The sequence below is a fragment of the Somniosus microcephalus genome, chromosome 23 (assembly GCF_052327205.1).
Source record: "Somniosus microcephalus isolate GS21.2 chromosome 23, FLI_Smic_1.0, whole genome shotgun sequence".
In the NCBI taxonomy this organism is placed as follows: Eukaryota; Metazoa; Chordata; class Chondrichthyes; order Squaliformes; family Somniosidae; genus Somniosus; species Somniosus microcephalus.
The window spans coordinates 41,551,864-41,572,598 of record NC_141009.1 but is presented as its reverse complement, the minus strand read 5'-3'; the positions used below and the strand labels follow the sequence as shown (position 1 = coordinate 41,572,598).

Here is a 20,735-nt window from a genome sequence, read left to right as displayed (position 1 = left end):
AGCATTTCCAACAGAATCTATTCAAGAAGACACTTGGTCAAAGTTGCATGGCCCACGGTTTTTAATTTCACAATCTCTGGCAGTTATGATGATGGATATCCTGAAAAGTATGGTCTCAACAGCAAATACAAGAACATTCATCAGCTATAATTTATATCCCCAAATTCTTCTTTCTGTTTGTACCACAGTTTACAAAAGTTAATTACCTTGAGAATTAGATGCAAGTATTTTCCTCTCTGACATGTATTGATGTGCAAATCGAACAATACTTCCACTTTTTTTCCTTCATGATACCTATTCTCAGTTGTGGCACATTCTTTGTGAAACAAAAAAAAGATTTCATATAGCCAATGTCATCGTGTGACCCTTTTCATCAATATAGCTGGGCCTTTATTGGCTGATTTTTTGCCCCACTTATTTTAGATCTACGTCTGCTGTATCTTTAGTCCCGAAAGGATAAATCGTCAAGCAGGCACCCTGCTCCCAAGTGTTTGCCAGAGCTAATCTAGATCGGCCATGAGGAAGTGTTTCGCAATAGCCTGGAATCACTCCTAGTTTCCTTTAGTGAATGATTAAGATATAGGTGTCAGAATACATTATAGAGACCATGCACAATACTCCAAGCGCTTCAGAAAAATAACATAATGGTGGGTGTTCAGTCTGTTGTCCTGTTTGATGATGCAGAGGGCTGTTTGTACACATGAAAAGTGCTAGCACCCTGATTTATACTGGTCAGACTGGAAGCAGAAAAACTTGTGGGAAAAATATGGGGGAATCTATCTTGTGTAATTCTCAACCTTCTCTTTTTTTTTCTAAAAAATGAAGTACATGGCCCAAGGAGGAATTAACTTCTGCTTGTTTTCTTTTCCCTATCCCAACTCCCCTTGAAAGCAAAAGTTGACAAATATCGCAAACGTGAGCCTCTGCTACTGCGTGGGTGGGGTGAGGTGGAGGGATGGGGGTGGCAGGCAGTGAGCGGGATAGACTTAGACCTTTTCAGTGACTTATCCATATGGATGGGCATCTGATAAATAACCAGTGATTGACGCCCCTCCATTCTACCCAGAGCCATTGAAATTTTCCCATCGGGAAAATTAGTGAGTCTGAATGACAGCTCAGAATGGGATTTGAACCAATGCCTGCAGATTGGAAATCCAGCACACCAACACTAAAGCCACCTCTCACATGGCATTTTTATCAAGAGCACCCCTCCTTGTCTACTCGTATTTGTTCTAAGACACTAAACTAGTTTGCTGATCTACCAACTGAATACCCAACAGCCTGAAAACTGGAGTCATTTGTTTTTTTTTTACACATCAGTTTAGTTTATTTCTTAAGAACTCATGAGGCTTTTTTATTAATCAAAGTAGTAGTTAAATATAATTTTGACATTACAAAGTGTGCTTACTCAGTTTGACTATCAAGTAATAGAACTTACAGATGTAACATTTTCACATTTTAATGATAAAATTGCCACGTTGTAGCCGCTGATGTGACTCAAGATACAGTGCAGTCATTGATGCAGAAGTTCAAGGAGAGTTTTCGAACAAACACGCCAATTGAGATCTCCCACCTCCAGCAGGCACCACGCAGCACATCCACAGGACGAAAGAAAGGAAGGAGGAATAAAAATAGAGGTAGGACACATAACTACCATTGTTAAGTATACTTCTAAATATCCATTTAAGATAAGAGGTGATGGTAGGTTGGTGGTGGAGGTGGTGGTACTGGTGGTGGTAGAATGCATGCACTGAAAAGCAAACAATCCAGCTTGCTAATTTTTGAATTATTATTGATTCGGGAGATTCTCCAGAATCAAAGTTTCTTCTCCCAGCACCCCCTCCCCTCCCCACCTTTCTATGCTGCATACTATCAGCGCAACATGAGTTACATTCATTTTGTTACAAACTGTGAATTTAAACATGGGGAGGCAATATGCTAGGCTTTGCAGTATGCGAGTTGCCCAGTCTGTCATGCTTCTCCTCCCCATGCAGGAACCCTGACTCAGAAGCAATCCGTTTCTGCAATAAATACGCTGAGTTTGATTTTTACAAAGCACAGCCTAATGAGCTGACACTTCTCATTGTTTTTGAAGCTAATGCTGGTTCTCAGAGCAACTTTCTAACTGACCCGGATGCATAGAATATGGTCAAAAATATCTATAAATTGTACATGCCCAGCTTGGCCTGCATGGATGAGAGAAAGGTTGAACTAAACACGCAGGTAAGGGAACCACAACTACCTGGTTTAACAAGGCTGTTAAATTTGTGGTTTGTGCAGCTGCTATTACATTGCAGGTCGACCTTCATAAGAACAACGTTGGCAAATCTGACACAGTCTTTGTGTAAACTCAATTATAAGGCATCCTTTGGCTGGCTTCCATATAGGGCAATACAAGGGTTTACGGCACATATATTCTCAGGTGTAGGAATACATGTCCAGCTCGGCATTCGTAGCGTAACTGAAGATGATGATTCAAGACAGTGGCCTCAAATGTGCCCAAGTGATCATGCTTTTACAAAATTGAAGACAAGAAAAAAATTAATTGAAGCTGCATAATATCATCAAATCCGTTAAGAACATGTTACTTATTTGCGTCAACCTGTAGAATTTAATAGGATTCCGCTTGTACTATTTAGACTGTATTATTTAAGCTTTGGGGAGAGCAACTAAACTGATGCCTAATCAAGCACAAGGCGAGATTAAGGAAACTGGGAAGGCTTACACTGGAGAAAAGATGGCTTAAGGGAGATACATGGACTTTACGACTTTCTGAGCTGAATAAATTAATTGAACCCGAACAAATTATTTGTCGCAGTCACAAGCTCGGTAACTAAGTGGCAGAGACTCAAGCTTAAGAAGGGAGAGAGTAAAAGTCACTTTAGCTTTAATTACTTCACACACAAGCTGGTGAAAGTGTGGGACAGGGAGACTGAAGGTGAACAGTAATGGAAAAGTCAAGACGGGACTGGCTAGCTTTTAAATGGAAAGGAGTTAATGGTGTAAATAGTAGAGAATAGTATTTTTTTGAACTTGGGGACCACACAGATGAACCGTTATCTTTAGTCCTGTATATTCCTATGTTCTTACACATGGTGGAAATCTCTATTTAGAGTCAGTTTTAATGTATATAATTATAGGTGAAGAGGGAGGCCATTATTGTCAAAAAGTAGTTATTGTATTACATATAGCAATGTAAAAATGTAGTATGTTTGTCTGTGGGGTTTGATGGAACCTGTTTGCTAAGATATTTAATGGTAAATTTTACACTTTTGCATTTTCAGTGTGAAGTTTTGTCCGCCAGAGTGGAATTGAGGAAATCACGCATGTTATGTGCTTGATTTTTCCCTTCACAAAAGTGAAGAATTACCCCTGTAATCCCAAAACACAAGTGTAGTGACTGTCAAAAAGAAGGCATTATAATAGAAATTCTGCACAGCTTGTCTCTGTCATTACTTACCGCATAGTTCAGGTAGAGTAGTTGGCTGGCAGCATTTTGATTATTCCTACGCACTTTTATTTCTGATTGGAGATAGAATGATACAGAAGATTCTGATGAAGGCATTGCGGAGTAAGTGCTTTCGAGGGCTTGAACTATGGGTCATTACTAACTGTAAACCAGCTGAATCGTCAATCTTGGATAAAACAACTTCAAAGATTGCTGCAAATGAAGCCTTCAAAAGCATGGGGAAGGTAAATTGGAAATATATTTATTCATGGTTGGTAGAAGGAATCGCCATCAAACACAGATAAGTCTGTTCCCTATTGCACAATTCTCAGAATTTACCAATTTGAGGAGTACTTAGATAAATCAATAGGCAAGCTGGATGAATTTCACTGTTCTGTGTTGAAATTTGTTGTGGCCATATGTGCATTGAAGTCTACTGTAAGCCCATTTCAGTACAAAAGCATTACAGTGTGGACTAGATAGATATATTGATTTAGTTACAATATACAGTCTGTTTCTTCTTTGGAAAAATGAACAAAAACTAGTCTCACTTCTAGATCTAACCACAGTTGTCAGAGTGTTGAGGGGAGTTTAAGCATTAACAGCACCTTGCCCACCCCCTCACCCAGACTGAATCACCTGTAGGTGTGGAGAAATAGGGACCTTTTCTCCACAACCCCGAGGGACAATCTGCAGATTGACTCTGGCATCCCTTCCTTCAGTATTGAGAGAGAGCTTTGAGCCCTGGGTCATTTCAGGACATTACAAAAGCCCTTGTATTGTCTAGATGATGATGTCAAAGAACTGTTGGATACCCTTCATGCTAAATTTCAGCTGCACCAGAATCATACCTTCTGCAACTTGAAACTCGCTAACTTACCATACCAACTGCCCCAGCGTGGTACAGAAATGATAGACTGAGAAACCTCCTTTCCATTCAACGAAAACACAGTAAAATGAAGCATAAATAACCTGGGAGAGAGAGAGAGAGGCACCGTCTGATGATAATTTGGATTCCATTTCTGAAGGAGTGCACGTAGCCTTAAACTATAATAAATTAAAAGGAAGGCAAATGATGTTAAATCCTAGGACATACCAAATCTTTGCCATTTGCAGAGGTGGAACTCCAGACTCATGTTGGACTGTTGAAGAGACTTGGTTGGAGGAGAGACAGACAATCCTTCATATGTTGTGCTCTTGCCCAAAGGCCCAGCCCACTGGCAGAAGTTGTCATGTGGCATCTGACGATCATCAAGTACTTCGCTGTATGAAGGAATAGCCATATTTCACAAAAATACACCATCCTATGAGCAGAATTCTGATTTTATTAAAACATGATAAACTGGGTTTAAAAATCTAAAAAGACTCAATGGCACAAGCTGTGAATACAGGCTTCTGAGATAAGATAGTTTGTTAACACAAAAGTTGTAAACACCATACAAGCTTTTGAAATAGGAATTGGTTGTTAATACTAAGACAATAGCCCTGTTGAAACAGCAGGTTGGAGGTTCCTCTATGTCTGAACATTGGAAGAAACACAATAGCAATGCCCAAGTTAAGTGTTATAAACCAACACTTCAGAAAGCATCACATAAATTTAAAAAAAAACATGTGCCTTTGAAAAAATGACATCAAGTAAAAGAAATACCTGCTGTAAAATAGTTCTATGTTAAACTTAGAACAGGGAGACAGAAGTCTGCTTAAAACCAATTGAAGTAAATAGGAAAATAATCAAGTACTCGGTTGAAGTGTTTTTGATTTACATATTGTAAAAGGTACAAACAGAAGACTTTGTAAATATTACATCAATAGGTGCACCAAGCAATCACATTGTTCATGTGTTGAACTTGGAACACCATGGAGACAAGAGTCTATAATACAACCAGTTAAGGTGTTCTAAATGTTAAAAGATACAAACAGGAGACTTTGATAAAAATGGCATCAAATAGATACAGCTGTCATATTGTTTTTATGATAAGCTTCGAACGCCTAAAGGAGGAGACACAAGTCTGCAAGTTAACAGCTGAATTGACAGTAAGAGTAGAAAGAAGTCAGCAGACATATGACTAGAGATAATTAGCTTACATCAGCAGAAAACTTCAAAGGATATACCACTGCAAAAGATATAAAATAAAGAACTTTCAGATAGAAAGTCAGAAGTCGCTGGAAGGGGCAAGCGATTCTCAATTTCAGAGGCAGGCTCTGTAAGTTTTTAACTCTTTGAGTCTCGGCAATCAAAAGATACTTTTATTTGATTTTGGTGGATATTCTGGATTAGAAATAAGACTAAGAAATGTAAAAATGTAATGAAGTTAAGATTTGAGAATAAGGATCTCTGAGAAGAATTGTAAGCTATTTGTATTTTGAACTGTTAAAGTTGCGATTAACTCACCAGCTGTTAACTACATGTCGGTTCTTTAATAAATCTATATATTTTTAGAATTATCTCAAATAGTATTTCTGTATCAAACTTGCGAACTCAATCTCTGTACACTCTTTTGTGAGGAGTTGCAGAATTCTGGGGGGGTTTTCCGGACCCTCATAATATCCAGAAGGTTGCAGTCTAGTTAACCTTATTAAAAGTGTTATCTGGAAGACGATAACATCTTCAAGTCATTCCTTTCCTTTAGGGAGAGATGGCCTGGACCTTTAGACCCAATTAAGCATCTTATAGAATTCGGCTATCTCTAACTTTAGTTGAAGGTGAACATCTGGGGAATACGCCTGATCTGGGGTAGCCCGAAAAGGGCTAGGACTAGTAATTATCCCTTCAGCTGAACAATATCCATCTCACTGGATGACCATCCGTGCCTCAACATGGGCAAACTCTTGTGTTTCTTCCCAACTGCAGCCCACACCTGAGCTGGTGCCAGGAAAAACATTGATTCATCCCATCCCCCAGCCTGAACGATGTGGATTGAAACACTATTGAAAATATCATAAGCTGAGAAAAATATACACTCCCTGAGACTGAGACAGCAAGAAGTCTTTGCAATCTAGTCTTTATCCCTGGTTCACTCATCAGTGTCTGTTCAGCACGTCAATATTTTCAGCCACATAGGCTGCAGTATGCTCCAGATGCCTATCTGATCAAGGTTTCTGTTGAAGATCCAGTGGCAGAGCTATTAACCCACTGACAGAACGGGCAAGCATAGCTGTACACAATAACACAACTGCCATTCCCTGAAATCAATCTCAAGGGTGGTTCAAGTGCCTGGAAATGGTCTCTCACCATTGCTGTGTATTATGTGTTTGTCTAATCCCATGCTAGCACTATTGACTATGGGTCAGAAGGTGTTCGTTCAAGTCCCAGATCAGGAGTTAAGCTTGTAACTTAAGCTGACAATCTTGTGCGGTACTGAGTGTTGCAGTGCTTTGAAAGCTGTCCTTTGGATTAGATGCTAAACCAAGGCCTTATCTGGTGGCTTCTCCTTCAACTACTACCACCAGAAACAGATTAATTGGTCATTTATCTAATTGCTGTTTCTGAGATCCTGCTGTGCACAAAATGGCTGTTGCACTGCTGACATAACAATAGCCCATTCACTTCGGAATAATTTATTGTAAGCAAAGTGCTTTGAGATTATTCTGAAAGGTAATATGCTATATAAATGCAAGTCTTTCCTTCACATATACACCATATATACTCCTGTGTCGTCCAGCTGGGTGGGGCTACGCTCACCTGGTTCCATTCTTATCTATCCAGTTGTTGCCAGAGAATCACCTGCAATAGCATCTCTTCCCACTCCTGCATCATTACCTCTGGAGTCCCCCAAGGATCTATCCTTAGCTCTCTCCTATTTCTCATCTATATGCTGCCCCTCGGCTACATCACCCAAAAACACAATGTCAGGACCCACATATATGCTGATGACACCTAGCTCTACTTCACCACCACCTCTCTTGACCCCTCCACTGTCTCTAATTTGTCACACTGCTTGTCCGGCATCCAGTACTGCATGAGAAGAATTTTTTTCCAACTAAATATTGGGAGACCAAAGCCATTGTCCTCGGTCCGCACCACAAACTCCGTTTCTTTACCATCGACTCCATCCCTCTCCCTGGCAACTGTCTGAGGCTGAACTGGACCGTTCACAACCTTGGTGTCGTAGTTGACCCCGAGATGAGCTTCCAACCATATATCCACTCCATCACCAACTTCCACCTCCATAACATGGCCCAACTCTGCCCCTGCCTCAGCTCACTTGCTGCTGAAATCTCATCCATGCCTTTGTTACATCTAGACTTGACTATTCCAATGCTCTCCCGGCCAGCCTCCTAGCTTCTACCCTCCATCAACTTCAGCTCATCCAAAACTCTGCTGCCCGGATCCAAACTCACACCAAATCATATACATAGAAACATAGAAGATAGGAGCAGGAGTAGGCCATTCGACCTCTTGCGCCTGCTCTGGCCTTTAATGAGATCATGGCTGATCATTCATATTCAGTACCCTGTCCCTGCTTTCTCCCCATATCCTTTGATCCCTTTAGCCTTAAGATATATATCTAACTCCTTCTTGAATATATTTAATGAATTGGCCTCAACTGCCTTTTGTGGTAGAGAATTCCACAGGTTCACCACTCTCTGGGTGAAGAAATTCCTCCTCATCTCTGTCCTAAATGGCTTACCCCTTATCTTTAGACTGTGACCCCTGGTTCTGGACTCCCCCGCCATCGGGAACATCCTTCCTGCATCTAGTCTGTCTAGTCCTGTTAGAATTTTATAAGTTTCAATGAGATCCCCTCTCATTCTTCTAAACTCAAGCAAATATAAGCCCAATACAAGTGATCTCACTAAGGCCCTGTATAACTGCAGCAAGACATCCTTGCTCCTGTACTCGAATCCTCTCGCTATGAAGGCCAGCATACCATTTGCCTTCTTAACCGCCTGCTGCACCTGCATACTTACCTTCAGCGACTGGTGCACAAGGACACCCAGGTCTCGCTGCACTTCCCCTTCTCCCAATATATTGCCGTTCAGATAATAACCTGCCTTCCTGTTTTTGCCACCAAAGTGGATAACCTCGCATTTATCCACATTATACTACATCTGCCATGCATCTGCCCAATCACCCAACCTGTCCAAATCATACTGGAGTTTCTCTGCATCCTCCTCGCAGCACACATGCCCACCCAGCTTTGTGTCGTCTGCAAACTTGGAGATATTACATCTAGTTCCCTCATCTAGATTATGAATATATATTGTGAATAGCTGGGGTCCTCGGACCGATCCCTGCGGTACCCCACTAGTCACTGCCTGCCACTCGGAAAAAGACCCGTTTATTCCAACTCTTTGCTTCCTGTCTGCCAACCAGTTCTCCATCCAAGTCAGTACCAATCCCATGTGCTTTAACTTTACACGCTAATCTCTTATGCGGGACCTTATCGAAAGCCTTCTGAAAGTCCAAATACACCACATCCACTGGTTCTCCCTTATCTATTCTACCAGTTACATCCTCAAAATATTCCAGTAGATTAGTCAAGCACGATTTACCTTTTGTAAATCCATGTTGACTTTGTCCGAACCTATCACTGTTTTCCTGTCACTGCTATTACATCTTTTATAATGGACTCTAGCATTTTCCCCACTACTGAGGTCAGGCTTACCGGTCTATAATTCCCCGTTTTCTCTCATCCACCTTTTTTGAATAGTGGGGTTACATAAGCTACCCTCCAATCCATGGGAACTGTTCCAGAGTCTAGAGAATTTTGGAATATGACCAGCAATGCATCTACTATTTCTAGGGCCACTTCCTTAAGTACCCTAGGATGTAGATTATCAGGCCCTGGGGATTTATCGCCCTTCAATCCCGTCAATTTCCCTAACACAATTTCCCTACAAATACTGATTTCATTCAGTTCCTCCCTCTCATTAGTCTCTATGTTCCCCGACATCTCTGGGAGGTTATTTGTGTCCTCCTTTGTGAAGGCAGAACCAAAGTATGTATTTAATTGGTCTGCCATTTCTTTGTTCCCCATTATAAATTCCCCTGATTCTGACTGCAAGGGACCTACGCATGACTTCACCAATCTTTTTCTCTTCACATATCTATAAAAGTTTTTACAGTCAGTTTTTATGTTCCCTGAAAGCTTACTCTCATACTCTATTTTCCCCCTCTTAATTAATCCCTTTGTCCTCCTTTGCTGAATCCTAAACTGCTCCCAATCCTCAGGTTTGCTGCTTTTTCTGGCCAATTTATATATCCTCTCCTTGGATCTTATGCTATCCCTAATTTTCCTTAATAGCCATGGTTGAGTCACCTTTTTTGTTTTATTTTTATGCCAAACGGGGATTTACAAATTCTGTAGTTCATCCATGCGATCTTTAAATGTTTGCCATTGCCTATCCACCGTCAACCCTTTAAGTAACATTCCCCAATCCATCCTATCAACTCGCACCTCATGCCATCGTAGTTTCCTTTATTTAAATTCAGGACCCTAGTCTCTGAGTCAAATACTTCACTCTCCATCTTAATGAAGGATTCGATCATATTATGATCGCTCCGCCCCAAGGGGCTTTGCACAACAAGATTGCTAATTAATCCTTTCTCATTACATAATACCCAGTCTATGATGGCCTGATCTCTAATTGGTTCCTCGACATATTGGTCCAGGAAACCATCCCGTATACACTCCAGGAATTCCTCCTCCACAGTATTGTTACTAATTTGGTTAGCCCAATCTATATGTAGATTAAATTCACCCATGATAACTGCTGTGCCCTTATTGCACGCGTCTCTAATTTCCTGTTTAATGCCATACCCAACCTCAGCATTACTGTTTGGGGGTCTGTATACAATTCCCACTAACTTTTTCTGCCCCTTGGTATTTCTCAGCTCTACCCATACAGATTCCACATCATCAGAGCTAATATCCTTCCTTACTATTGTGTTAATCTCCTCCTTAACCAGCAATGCTACCCCACCTCCTTTTCCTTTTTGCCTGTCTTTCCTGAATATTGAATACCCCTGGATGTTGAATTCCCAGCCTTGGTCACCCTGGAGCCATTTCTCCGTAATCCCAATTATATCATATCCGTTTACATCTATTTGCGCAGCTAATTCATCCACCTTATTACGAATGCTCCCCGCATTAAGACACAAAGACTTCAGGCTTGTTTTTTTTAACACTCTTAGATGTTTTAGAATTATTATTTACTGTCACCATGTTTGATTTAAACCCTTGATTTCTCTGACTGCCAAATTAGCTTTTCTCCTTCCTGTCTTTTGCTTCTATCCTTGCTTCCCTTTTCTCTGTCTCCCTGCACAAGTTCCCAACCCCCTGCCATTTTAGTTTAAACCCTCCCCAACAGCACTAGCAAACACTCCCCCTAGGACATCGGTCCCGGTGCAAACTCTCCAGTTTGTACTGGTCCCACCTCCCCCAGAACCGGTTCCAATGTCCCAGGAATTTGAATTCCTCCCCCTTGCACCATTCCTCTAGCCACGTATTCTTCTGAAATATCTCATCACCACTGTGCTCACTGACCTACATTGGCTCCTGATCCGGCAACGCCTCAATTTAAAAATTCTCATCCTTGTTTTCAAATTCCTCTGTGGCCCCACCCCTCCCTATCTTTGTAACCTCCGTCAGCCCTACAACCTTCCAAATCTCTGCGCTCCTCCAATTCTGGCCTGTTGCACATCCCCGATTTTAATCCCTCCATCATTTGTGGCCATGCCTTCAGCTGCCTAGGCCCTCGGCTCTGGAATTCCTTCCCTAAACCTTTCCGCCTCTCTACACCTCTCTCCTCCTTTAAGATGCTCCTTAAAACCTACCTCTGTGACCAAGCTTTTTGTCATCTGACCTAATATCTCCTTTTGTGGCTCAATGTCAATTTTTTTTTGATAACACTTCTGTGAAGTGCCTTGGGATGATTTGCTGCGTTAAAGGCGCTATATGGTGTTATACACAATGTATATCAACATCAACCACAGAACAACTGCAATTAAAACATTCTCAATATTATGGTAAGTTAAACTGTGGTTAAGAAAGAAATTATAGTTATATCTTAAATAGAGATAACACCAAATAGTTTCTGAATGTCACCAATTACAAAAGATACCTTGATGTAATTTGAAATACATGTATCATAAGATGTTAATATCATAAGTTTCCATCTCCCAAGTTCCAACTGGAAGGGGCTGCAGTCGGGATAGATCTCAGGCATGTTTTCTCTGTTGTGCACTCAAATTAAATCATCAAATGAGAAGGTCACCCATCCCCCACAAACAATCATTATTGAACATTTGAAATTTATTTAGAAAATGTTAAAAAGAATGAAATCCATTCAGCATTTGAAAATATTTTGGCCTGGAGTTTTCACTCGGTTTTTCGCTCAGTTGGTTTATTTCTGACACAATTTGCCCAAAATCGGCCGAACCAGCGCAACATCTCATGGGATTTTTAGCGCAATTTGAGTGCCTGTGAATTTTTTGTGCGAGTTTAAAAAACATCGCGCTGGAAGCCGGCCCCACCGACAAAGTAGCCACGCCTCCAGATTGACTTAATCAGCTCTGTGAGTTTCCGTTACTTGCGCTCATTTGCGGGCCTTCGAGGAGGCTCTTAAAATTAAGTTGGTTCTTTTGGGTGCATTTTAAAAGCTTTTGAGTATATATTTTTATAATTTACTAAGAAACTGACTTCTGAACACCGATATAGCTATCAAATGTTTCTATAGAGTTATTTAAAGTCATTTTCAGTTACTTAAAGTTGGGTTACTCACAGGTGGTGGACTATACACTGATTAAATTGCTTATTTTTTGTGAGAAACTCATTTTCAGCTTTTTTAATCAAACTGCACCAAGTTACCAATCTTAAATATATCAAGGAATATTTTTCAAAGCAAAAATACATATTTTTAAAATTGCGTTCTAAAACCTGTCCCGATTGCGCTGGTTTATGGCAGATTTTGTGTTCGGTGACATGCAAATGAGTTTGAGCGGAAACTTAAGATAAAAAAACTTCTCAAAACGAGTGCAATTTTGGGGACAATTTGCACCCGGATCGCCGATTACACCCAAAGCAGAAACTCTACCCCCTTCTGCTTATCTCCAGATATCTGTTGTTAATTTTGAGACTTCCCAAATGATGTTTTTTCATGAGCTTGAGTAATCTGTAAATCATTTCCGAATCAAAGTCATTTCTGAGTCAACAGAGGAGTTTTTAAAGATATTTTGCAGTGCAGTTACATGATTGGTAATACCTTGGGGCAAGTTATCCTCTGATTGGTGGATGTGAAGATATCATAAACAGGTTCCTCAACAAAGGATTTACGATTTTGCTATATCTAATGCACAGCGGAAATCTTTGCCTCTTAAGATCAAAACAAATCTTTGGACAGGTACGGATTTAACTTTGAGGTGTCCCTCAATTTGTAGAATATTTAAATATGAGCTAAGAACTCCACTGATTTTTATGTGTAACACCATCATTAATGTGCTTGTGAAGATTCTTCCTCTTCACATTAAAGCACACTCGGGGGGGGCGGGGGGAAGCCTTCTTTGTTTTAACCACAAATACTGCATAGCAAAAATCTTCTCAAATATTTATGAGGTTGCTACACATAACCAGAAAAACTCTTATCACGGTTCTTTTGCAAATGTGGCTTATGTTTTCAGATATTTTTAATTGTACTTTCCACATAGTAGCCACAATAGCAACCAATTTGGAACACTGTGTGGAGGTCAGAGATCATCTATTCTTGGTAACACTTCTTATTGTCTTTGTAAACATTGCTGCTGATAAAACCTAGTACTCTGAGTTCAGAATCTAAAGTCTCACAAATCCTCAGTAACACAAAATGACTTTCTCCATAGTTTCATGTAGGGCCTGCTTGAGGCAATAATCTAAATCCATAGACGATGTTATCCTTGAGCAATGTTACAGGTGAGAGAAGCCTTTCTTTCTACAAGATCCTAGACATCATCCCACAGGATAATGGACATGTGGAACAGACTATCAGAGAAGGTGGATGGTTCAGGATCAATTGACCCCTTTAAATGGCAGCTACATTGCCATCTGCTGAAAAGATGGATTGAGGGGACCTTGTGATTTTGTACAAGATGAACACTCCTTGCTCATCTTATCGCACAATGATTCTGGTGCCAACATCTAATGTTGGGGCACCGTGCATCACGTTGGAATGCATTTGTATGACAACCAAGCATGACAGAATGCTGCAACAAAGTGAGATTATCAAACAGGACATTGATAGGTTATCAGCAGCATCTATGAAGAGGTATATGTCTTTATTGCCAGTGTTTCTCACCATGAAGTGAGTTTGTTGGAGGGAAGACTGACTCCTAGAGTTGTATTGACCCCACACTATGGCTTTTTAAGAAAGGCTAAGATCTTAAAAGCTATGTGTCCACCACGTTGAATGCTGGGGTACATTTGTTTTGGTTTCCAATGTTTTGTTTGGTTTTCAATTCAAATGTTATAAAGTAGATGTGACATTATAACCCCATCAAGTTTTCCACATTTTCAAACCTGAAGCTGTAGCTTGCGAGTCAGTATTGGGCCAGAATTTGTGGTTGGTATGACGGTGTACTCTCAGAGTACGGCATCATACCGCCTTTGAAATGGACAGCAAGTTCAGGATTTCCGCACACGTTAAATCCCGAGCCTGCGATCTGTCAAGTTCCGACTTGACAGATGATCCGCACCGACCGGGAAATCCTAATTGCTGGCGCAGAGTTTGGGCTATTTGCCCACTAACTGCTCAGCAATTACGTATGAAAATTTTACGCTGGTACAAATAGGCGCAGCGCCTGTTTTCACAGCGTAAGGGGATACCTGTCAATAAAAACCATCATCTGATGCTTTTTTGTTTAAATATATATGAAAAGGAATGTAAATCCAGACTGGGTAGAGTGAGAGACTGTTTGGGGAATTGACAATTTTGCAAATTAAAAAAAAAATCAAAAATACTCTTCCCTCACGGTATCTTCAGGGGACCTTTCATGTACAAAATGCATAAAAACTTCTATCAACATTAGCTGCTATATTCTCCCTAGAAAATGCCACAGTATCTAGTGGGAGAGAATGAGACACTTTCTATTTCCTGATTGGAGCACCGGCCCACATGATCCCACGTACGCTTATGCTCACGTTCCGTTCTTGGGATCCATGGGCTCCTATGCTGCGCTCAACTCTGCATTACCTTAATTACGCCGCCGACTGCAAAATTTAGGCTGTTATTTGAAAGATTAAACTGAATGATGAACCCACTGTACGAAATCTGATTCCACATAATTTAAACCTTTGGAAAGTAATAATGTGCATTGCAGCAATCATTTTCGACAGCCGTTGTCTCACTGATTATAACTGTAGGTATTGACTTGTCAAAGGCTGTACTTTCTGTGGCACTCAGGCCCATATAGCTTCCCAACACCATGCTTTACTGCCTTCCCAAAAGTAATCACAACAAAAAACAATCTTGCAAGTCATTGGGGCATTTATAAATCAACTGTCAAAGCAGAAGCCGTGTTGCAAATGTCCACTCTCTTTAGCATTTGTTGCAAAAGATTACTAGAAAAGTACAAAATGAATAAATTACGATGAAGGCTGAAGGCATGGAAATGCATCATGGCTGGCCTTTGAATTGCTCTTGGTTACAGTCTGAGGGCTGCTGTTGTGTCTTAAACCCACTGGATTCACCTGAACAGCATTTCCTTTAATGGACTCTCTGGATTGAACAGTAGTGAAAATATGAATATCATTATTGCAAATAAATAGGCAACTAGTTTTCACAATCCATAATGCAATCACAGAACATGAAGAGGAACGCAATGGTGGCTGAGCAATCTATACATACAGGAAATACAACAGCAGGCAAAAAGAAGATATCATAATTAAATATAGGTTGAAAAATTGGTCTAAACATGCAGACATGCAAATGGTTATTGTGGAATGATGGAGAAGCTTGTGACAAGTTTGTTGAAGCTTTAGTCACACTGTACTTTACTGAGGCACATTTATATAATCAACGTTGTCTTGTATCCAGTATTTATGTGTAGGTGGCAAGATAGCCATCCATTTTTTTCAGTATTACACGCTTGTCTAGAAATATCAGAATTCATTACATCCTGTTGAGTCACTGGCTTGCCAAGTACTGAGGTCTGCCAGACCAATTAACCTTCAGCTGAATGGCGTGGGCAATGCTAGCATCTCTGATATTGCATTGCACTGTACTTATTACATTCTTCAACAATATAACAACAGCTGCCATGAGATTGGAACAAGTGAGATAGAAATTTCAATTTGGGGGTTGAAGTAGTCTAAATATCTACTATAAACCATTTAAGAAGCTAAGTAAAAGTTAAATCACAGCAAATGGCCCAATCTTTAAACCCAAAGATCAAGGAGGTTCTATTAATAATTGTATCATCGAGTATTTTTACATAGTGGCCGTTGTATAAAGGAGTTACTTATCAGAAAATATATACGCCCTATGATATGGATCTGAAGAAATTATTTCTGGTGATGCTTTTCAAGCCTGGTGACTGAGGACTCTAGGATTTAGCTGAAATCAGACTGGGTGAAAAAAAAATGAGCCAGTGGCTCACAGTCTATAGGAATTAAGTAATGTAGGCTTATCTTTAAAAACAGAAAATGCTGGAAATACTCAGCCAGTCAGGCAGCATCTGTGGAGAGAGAAACAGAGTTGACATTTCAGCTTGCTGACCCAGGTTTATCATTAAACTGCTTGAGAATGGCGTGCACCTCTGATGTGAAACATGGCCGTCTGATAGTTGTGTACACCGTCCTCCAACAGTGCAACATGGTCCACCAAGCTTTTGTACTGCATAAGGCATAGATAAGATCAGAATTGGGTTAAGGAGCTTTTACGGAAAAAAAAAAGCAGAAAATGCTGGAAACACTCACCATCTGTGGAGAGAGCAGACCATTTGAACTTCAGATGAGGACCTTTCATCAGAGCTGTAAGATATCACTCATAGAGTCATAGAGCTGTGACATACTTGAACATATTAGCATCGAGAGGGAGGAGGTGCTAGCGGTTTTAGCAGGCCAAAAAGTGGATAAATCCCCAGGCCCAGACGAGATGTATCCCAGGCTGCTGTGGGAGGCAAAGGAGGAGATTGCAGGGGCTCTGACACAAATTTTCAGAACCTCTCTGGCCACAGGGGATGTACCAGAGGACTGGAGAACAGCTAACGTAGTACCATTATTCAAGAAGGGTAGCAGGGATAAACCAGGGAATTACAGGCCAGTGAGCCTAACATCTGTGGTAGGGAAATTATTGGAAAAAATTCTGAGGGACAAAATTAGTCTCCACTTGGAGAGGCAAGGATTAATCGGGGATAGTCAGCATGGCTTTGTCAAGGGTAAATCATGTCTGACAAATCTGATTGAATTTTTCGAGGGGGTGACTAGGGGGGTGGATGAGGGAAATGCTGTGGATGTGGTTTACATGGACTTCAGTAAAGCTTTTGACAAAGTCCCGCATAGGAGACTGGTCAAGAAGGTAAGAGCCCATGGGATCCAGGGTGCCTTGGCGCGTTGGATCCTAAACTGGCTGAGTGGCAGGAGGCAGAGGGTGATGGTCGAAGGTTGCTTTTGTGACTGGAAGCCTGTGTCCAGTGGGGTACCTCAGGGATCGGTGCTGGGTCCCTTGTTGTTTGTGATCTACATAAATGATTTGGATGAGAATGTAAAAGGTATGATCAGTAAGTTCGCAGATGACACGAATATTGGTGGGGTGGTAAATTGTGAGGAGGAAAGCCTCAGGCTACAGGACGATATAAACGGGTTGGTCAGATGGGCGGAAAAGTGGCAAATGGAATTTAACCCTGAAAAGTGCGAGGTGATGCATTTTGGACGGACAAATAAGGCAAGGGAATACACAATGAGTGGTAGGACCCTAGGAAGTACAGAGGGTCAGAGGGACCTTGGTGTACATGTACATAGATCCCTGAAGGCAGCGGAACAGGTAGATAAGGTGGTTAAAAAGGCATATGGGATACTTGCCTTCATTAGCCGAGGCATAGAATATAAGAGCAGGGAGGTTATGATGGAACTGTACAAAACGCTGGTGAGGCCACAGCTGGAGTACTGTGTGCAGTTCTGGTCGCCTCACTATAGGAAGGATGTGATTGCTTTGGAGAGGGTGCAGAGAAGATTCACCAGGATGTTACCTGGGATGGAGCGCCTCAGCTATGAAGAGAGGCTGGACAGGCTGGGGTTGTTTTCCTTGGAGCAAAGAAGGCTGAGGGGGGACCTGATTGAGGTGTACAAAATGATGAGGGGCATAGATAGGGTAGACAAAGAGGAACTTTTCCCCTTAGTAGGGGGGTCAATAACAAGGGGGCATAGATTCAGGGTAAGGGGCAGGAGATTTAGAGGGGATTTGAGGAGGAACTTTTTCACCCAGAGGGTGGTTGGAATGTGGAACTCAATGCCTGAAAGGGTGGTAGAGGCAGGAAGCCTCACAACATTCAAGAAGCATTTGGATGAGCACTTGAAATGCCATTGCATACAAGGCTATGGACCAAATGCTGGAAAATGGGATTAGACTGGACAGGGATGGATGGGCGGCGCAGACACGATGGGCCGAAGGGCCTCTTTCTGTGCTGTAAAACTCTATGATCACTGGAGGGAGGCAATTAAAAGGAACAGAACGAGAGGAAAGGAGAGGGGAAAACACACGCACGGATGTGGAGAAATGCAGTGACCAGTAAAAGTATTTTAGTGGAAAACGGGTGATGGTTAAACGGCAGTAGTAATATTAGCATGAGACATTAGAAGCCATAATGAGAAATTTGTGGGAAACAAAGAACGTGTGAATAGCTGGTGGGAGGGGGTTTAAGGCAGGTAGAAATGGATGCTCAAAAATGGCAACAAGTAGACGAAGCTCGAGCAGCCAAGGAGCTTGCAAAGGAAAAATGTTGGTTGACACCAAAGGTGCCGACTGCCTCACCAGCATGATGTTCTGTAAAAGGGACTCCATCCTAAGCACCACCTCTATTTGCCTTCCTCCGCTGTTAAGGCCTGAAGTTATTCAAATCAATATTAAGGCCAGAGGGCTGCAAAATGCCTCATGGAAAGATAAATTGCTGTTCCTCACGCCTATGTTGAGTTTCTTTCGAACAGTGTAGAAGGCCAAAGACAGAGAGTGAGCAGGACGGGGAATTGACATGGAAAGTTTTTAAGACTATTTTAAGGAATGTGGAAAAGTTTGTTTGAATAGAAGGATGAACATAGTTAGACTGAGGCCCTAGTCGGTTAATAAATGAGTCAATAAGAGCCCAACAGAAATATATTTTAAAATTCGAGGAAACAAACGGCTGAAAATTCAGTAGCCTTAGCGCCTCATTTGAGGCGCTAGAGGGCCTTGCGCCAGAGTTATGGCCAGTAGTGAAATTCCCTGGGGCCCTAAATCGGCGTTGCTCCGGTAGCGCTGCGCCGGCACCGATGACGTCATCGGTGTGCGCAGCGTCCCGGTTGCCGTGGTAACCCGCCCGAACTCCGAAATTGAGTTGCGGCCGCCTCGCCCGTGGCAGCCGCAACCAGCGTTTTGTCAGAGGTGCCTTACTGCAGTTAGTGCCGGAGCATTAAAGGCCCCGCGGCGGCCGGCCGCTTTCCCGCCGGCCGCCTGCCCGCAGCTCCCTCCCCGGACTTCTCTCCGCCCCCCCCCCCCCCGGAACAGATGCAAGCCCGACACTTGTCCGAGGTGCCGGGTTCATTTTTAAGCAGATTTGCACGGGCCGCGGCCGGGTGCAGGCAGCTCCTCCTTAACGGAAGGAGGAGGCCTGCACTTCCCCAGCCTGCCGCACCGCATCGGGTGCCGCAGCGCCAGAATTGCGGCGCGAAACGGCAGTTAGCGCCCTTTTCCAGGCGCTAAGACCCTTCAGTAGCGCCGGCAGCCGTTTGGGCGCGGCGCCACTGAATTTTTGGCGCGCGCAGGGGACTTAGCGCCGGCACTAATTTCCGGCGCTAAAGCCCTGGCTAAGCCAAAACCCAATTTCTAGGCCAAAGAGTCATAACGATTGGTCCCTAAGCTGAAAATTCCAGGCCAAGAAAGGCATCAGGCCCTGGATGTACAGTGCAGGATATTAGGTTGGTCAAGTAACCTGGAATTCTGCTTGGTTTACCTTTGGGAATCGGGGAGGACCTTGGTAGAACCTTTCCTCTGGAGGTGAAACAGGGGCAGTGGTTGAGCTCGGTCTGTTGATGAAACTGGGCTTGATTGGCCTAATGCTTTTTCCTCATCTTCTTATTCCTCAGCGCTGATGACCTTCACATTGATGAGCTCAAAATAATTTCCTCGCTGCCTCTCAATGTTTCAGTGTGATTTCATATCTGGCTACCTTTGGACAGAAGATGTCAAACGATGCAGGTTGGAGTGAGACAGGCTGAGAATTGTGAGCCCATTCTCTCCAGTGGCCAGAAGGGCCATAACCAATGTTCCCTCTTTTTTTTGGTGCGCGGTTCCTTTACATTTGCTTTATGACCTCTTTTTCAGCGGCAGCAGCTGGCGAGCGGCCGGCGTGGGGCCCCCCAATTTGGTGCCTAGCCGCGCACCTTAGAGGGAACATTAGCCATAACCCTCATTCGTTAATTTGTTCTGAGACTGAACCATACTGTAGCTGAAATCAGAATACAGTGGAATCTTAATGCATTGTGTTCAATAAGCTATGACAGACACCAAGGGCCAGATTTTCAGTGTGCCGTGCGGCGGGCTTTTAGGCGTGCGGGGGGCTAAAATCCCGAATTTGGGGGTCCCGATACCATCCCGCTCAAAACCCGCCTCCTCGTAAGTTTCAGAGGAGGCGGGTACCTGCCCCGCACTGGGACCCGCCGACCCGAGGCGGGAAGGGATTAGTGCCAATTAACTGCCTGTTAACAGGTAGTTAACAGGCAGTTTTTAGCCTAATCCCTATTTTGAGGGGTGTCGTGTGGGATTCCCGACAGCTCCAAACCACGCCAGGTTAGAGCAGGCGGGCCGTCGGGTTGAAGGACTTGGAGGGGTTGAGAGGTCAGTGTACAGGTGAGTGATGGGTGCATGAGTGCAAAGGTAAGTGTGTTTGGTGTGTCTAAAGTGTGTAAAGAAGTTTAAATTACCTGTACTTACCTTAACAGTCTTTCTTCCTCTAGGCTTCGGCAGTCCATCACTCAGCTGGCACTGAAAGCTGAATGGCTGCGATCTGTCAAAAGTGACAGCCTTCAGCTTTCAGTGCCTGTGACAGTTCTAACTGAGTCTGTGTAGAAGGACTCAGGTTAGAAGTCAGACTGTCAGTGTTTGACAGCTTCAAACAGCTGTG

The 20,735-nt window shown here is 42.6% G+C and overlaps 1 protein-coding gene across 7 annotated transcripts in view; it reads left to right on the top strand.

Moving 5' to 3' along the window:
- Positions 1 to 20,735, top strand: part of astn2 (astrotactin 2) — a 1,941,856-nt gene that overhangs the window by 598,483 nt on the left and 1,322,638 nt on the right. For 6 of the 7 annotated variants that reach the window (XM_085965837.1, XM_085965836.1, XM_085965835.1 and 3 more), the window contains exon 4: positions 1,485 to 1,637. The exons of the other annotated variant lie outside the window; for it this stretch is intronic. In XM_085965837.1, coding sequence (XP_085821963.1) covers positions 1,485 to 1,637 — 153 coding nt within the window. The remainder of the gene's footprint in view (positions 1 to 1,484; positions 1,638 to 20,735) is intronic. 7 annotated transcript variants of the gene reach the window in all.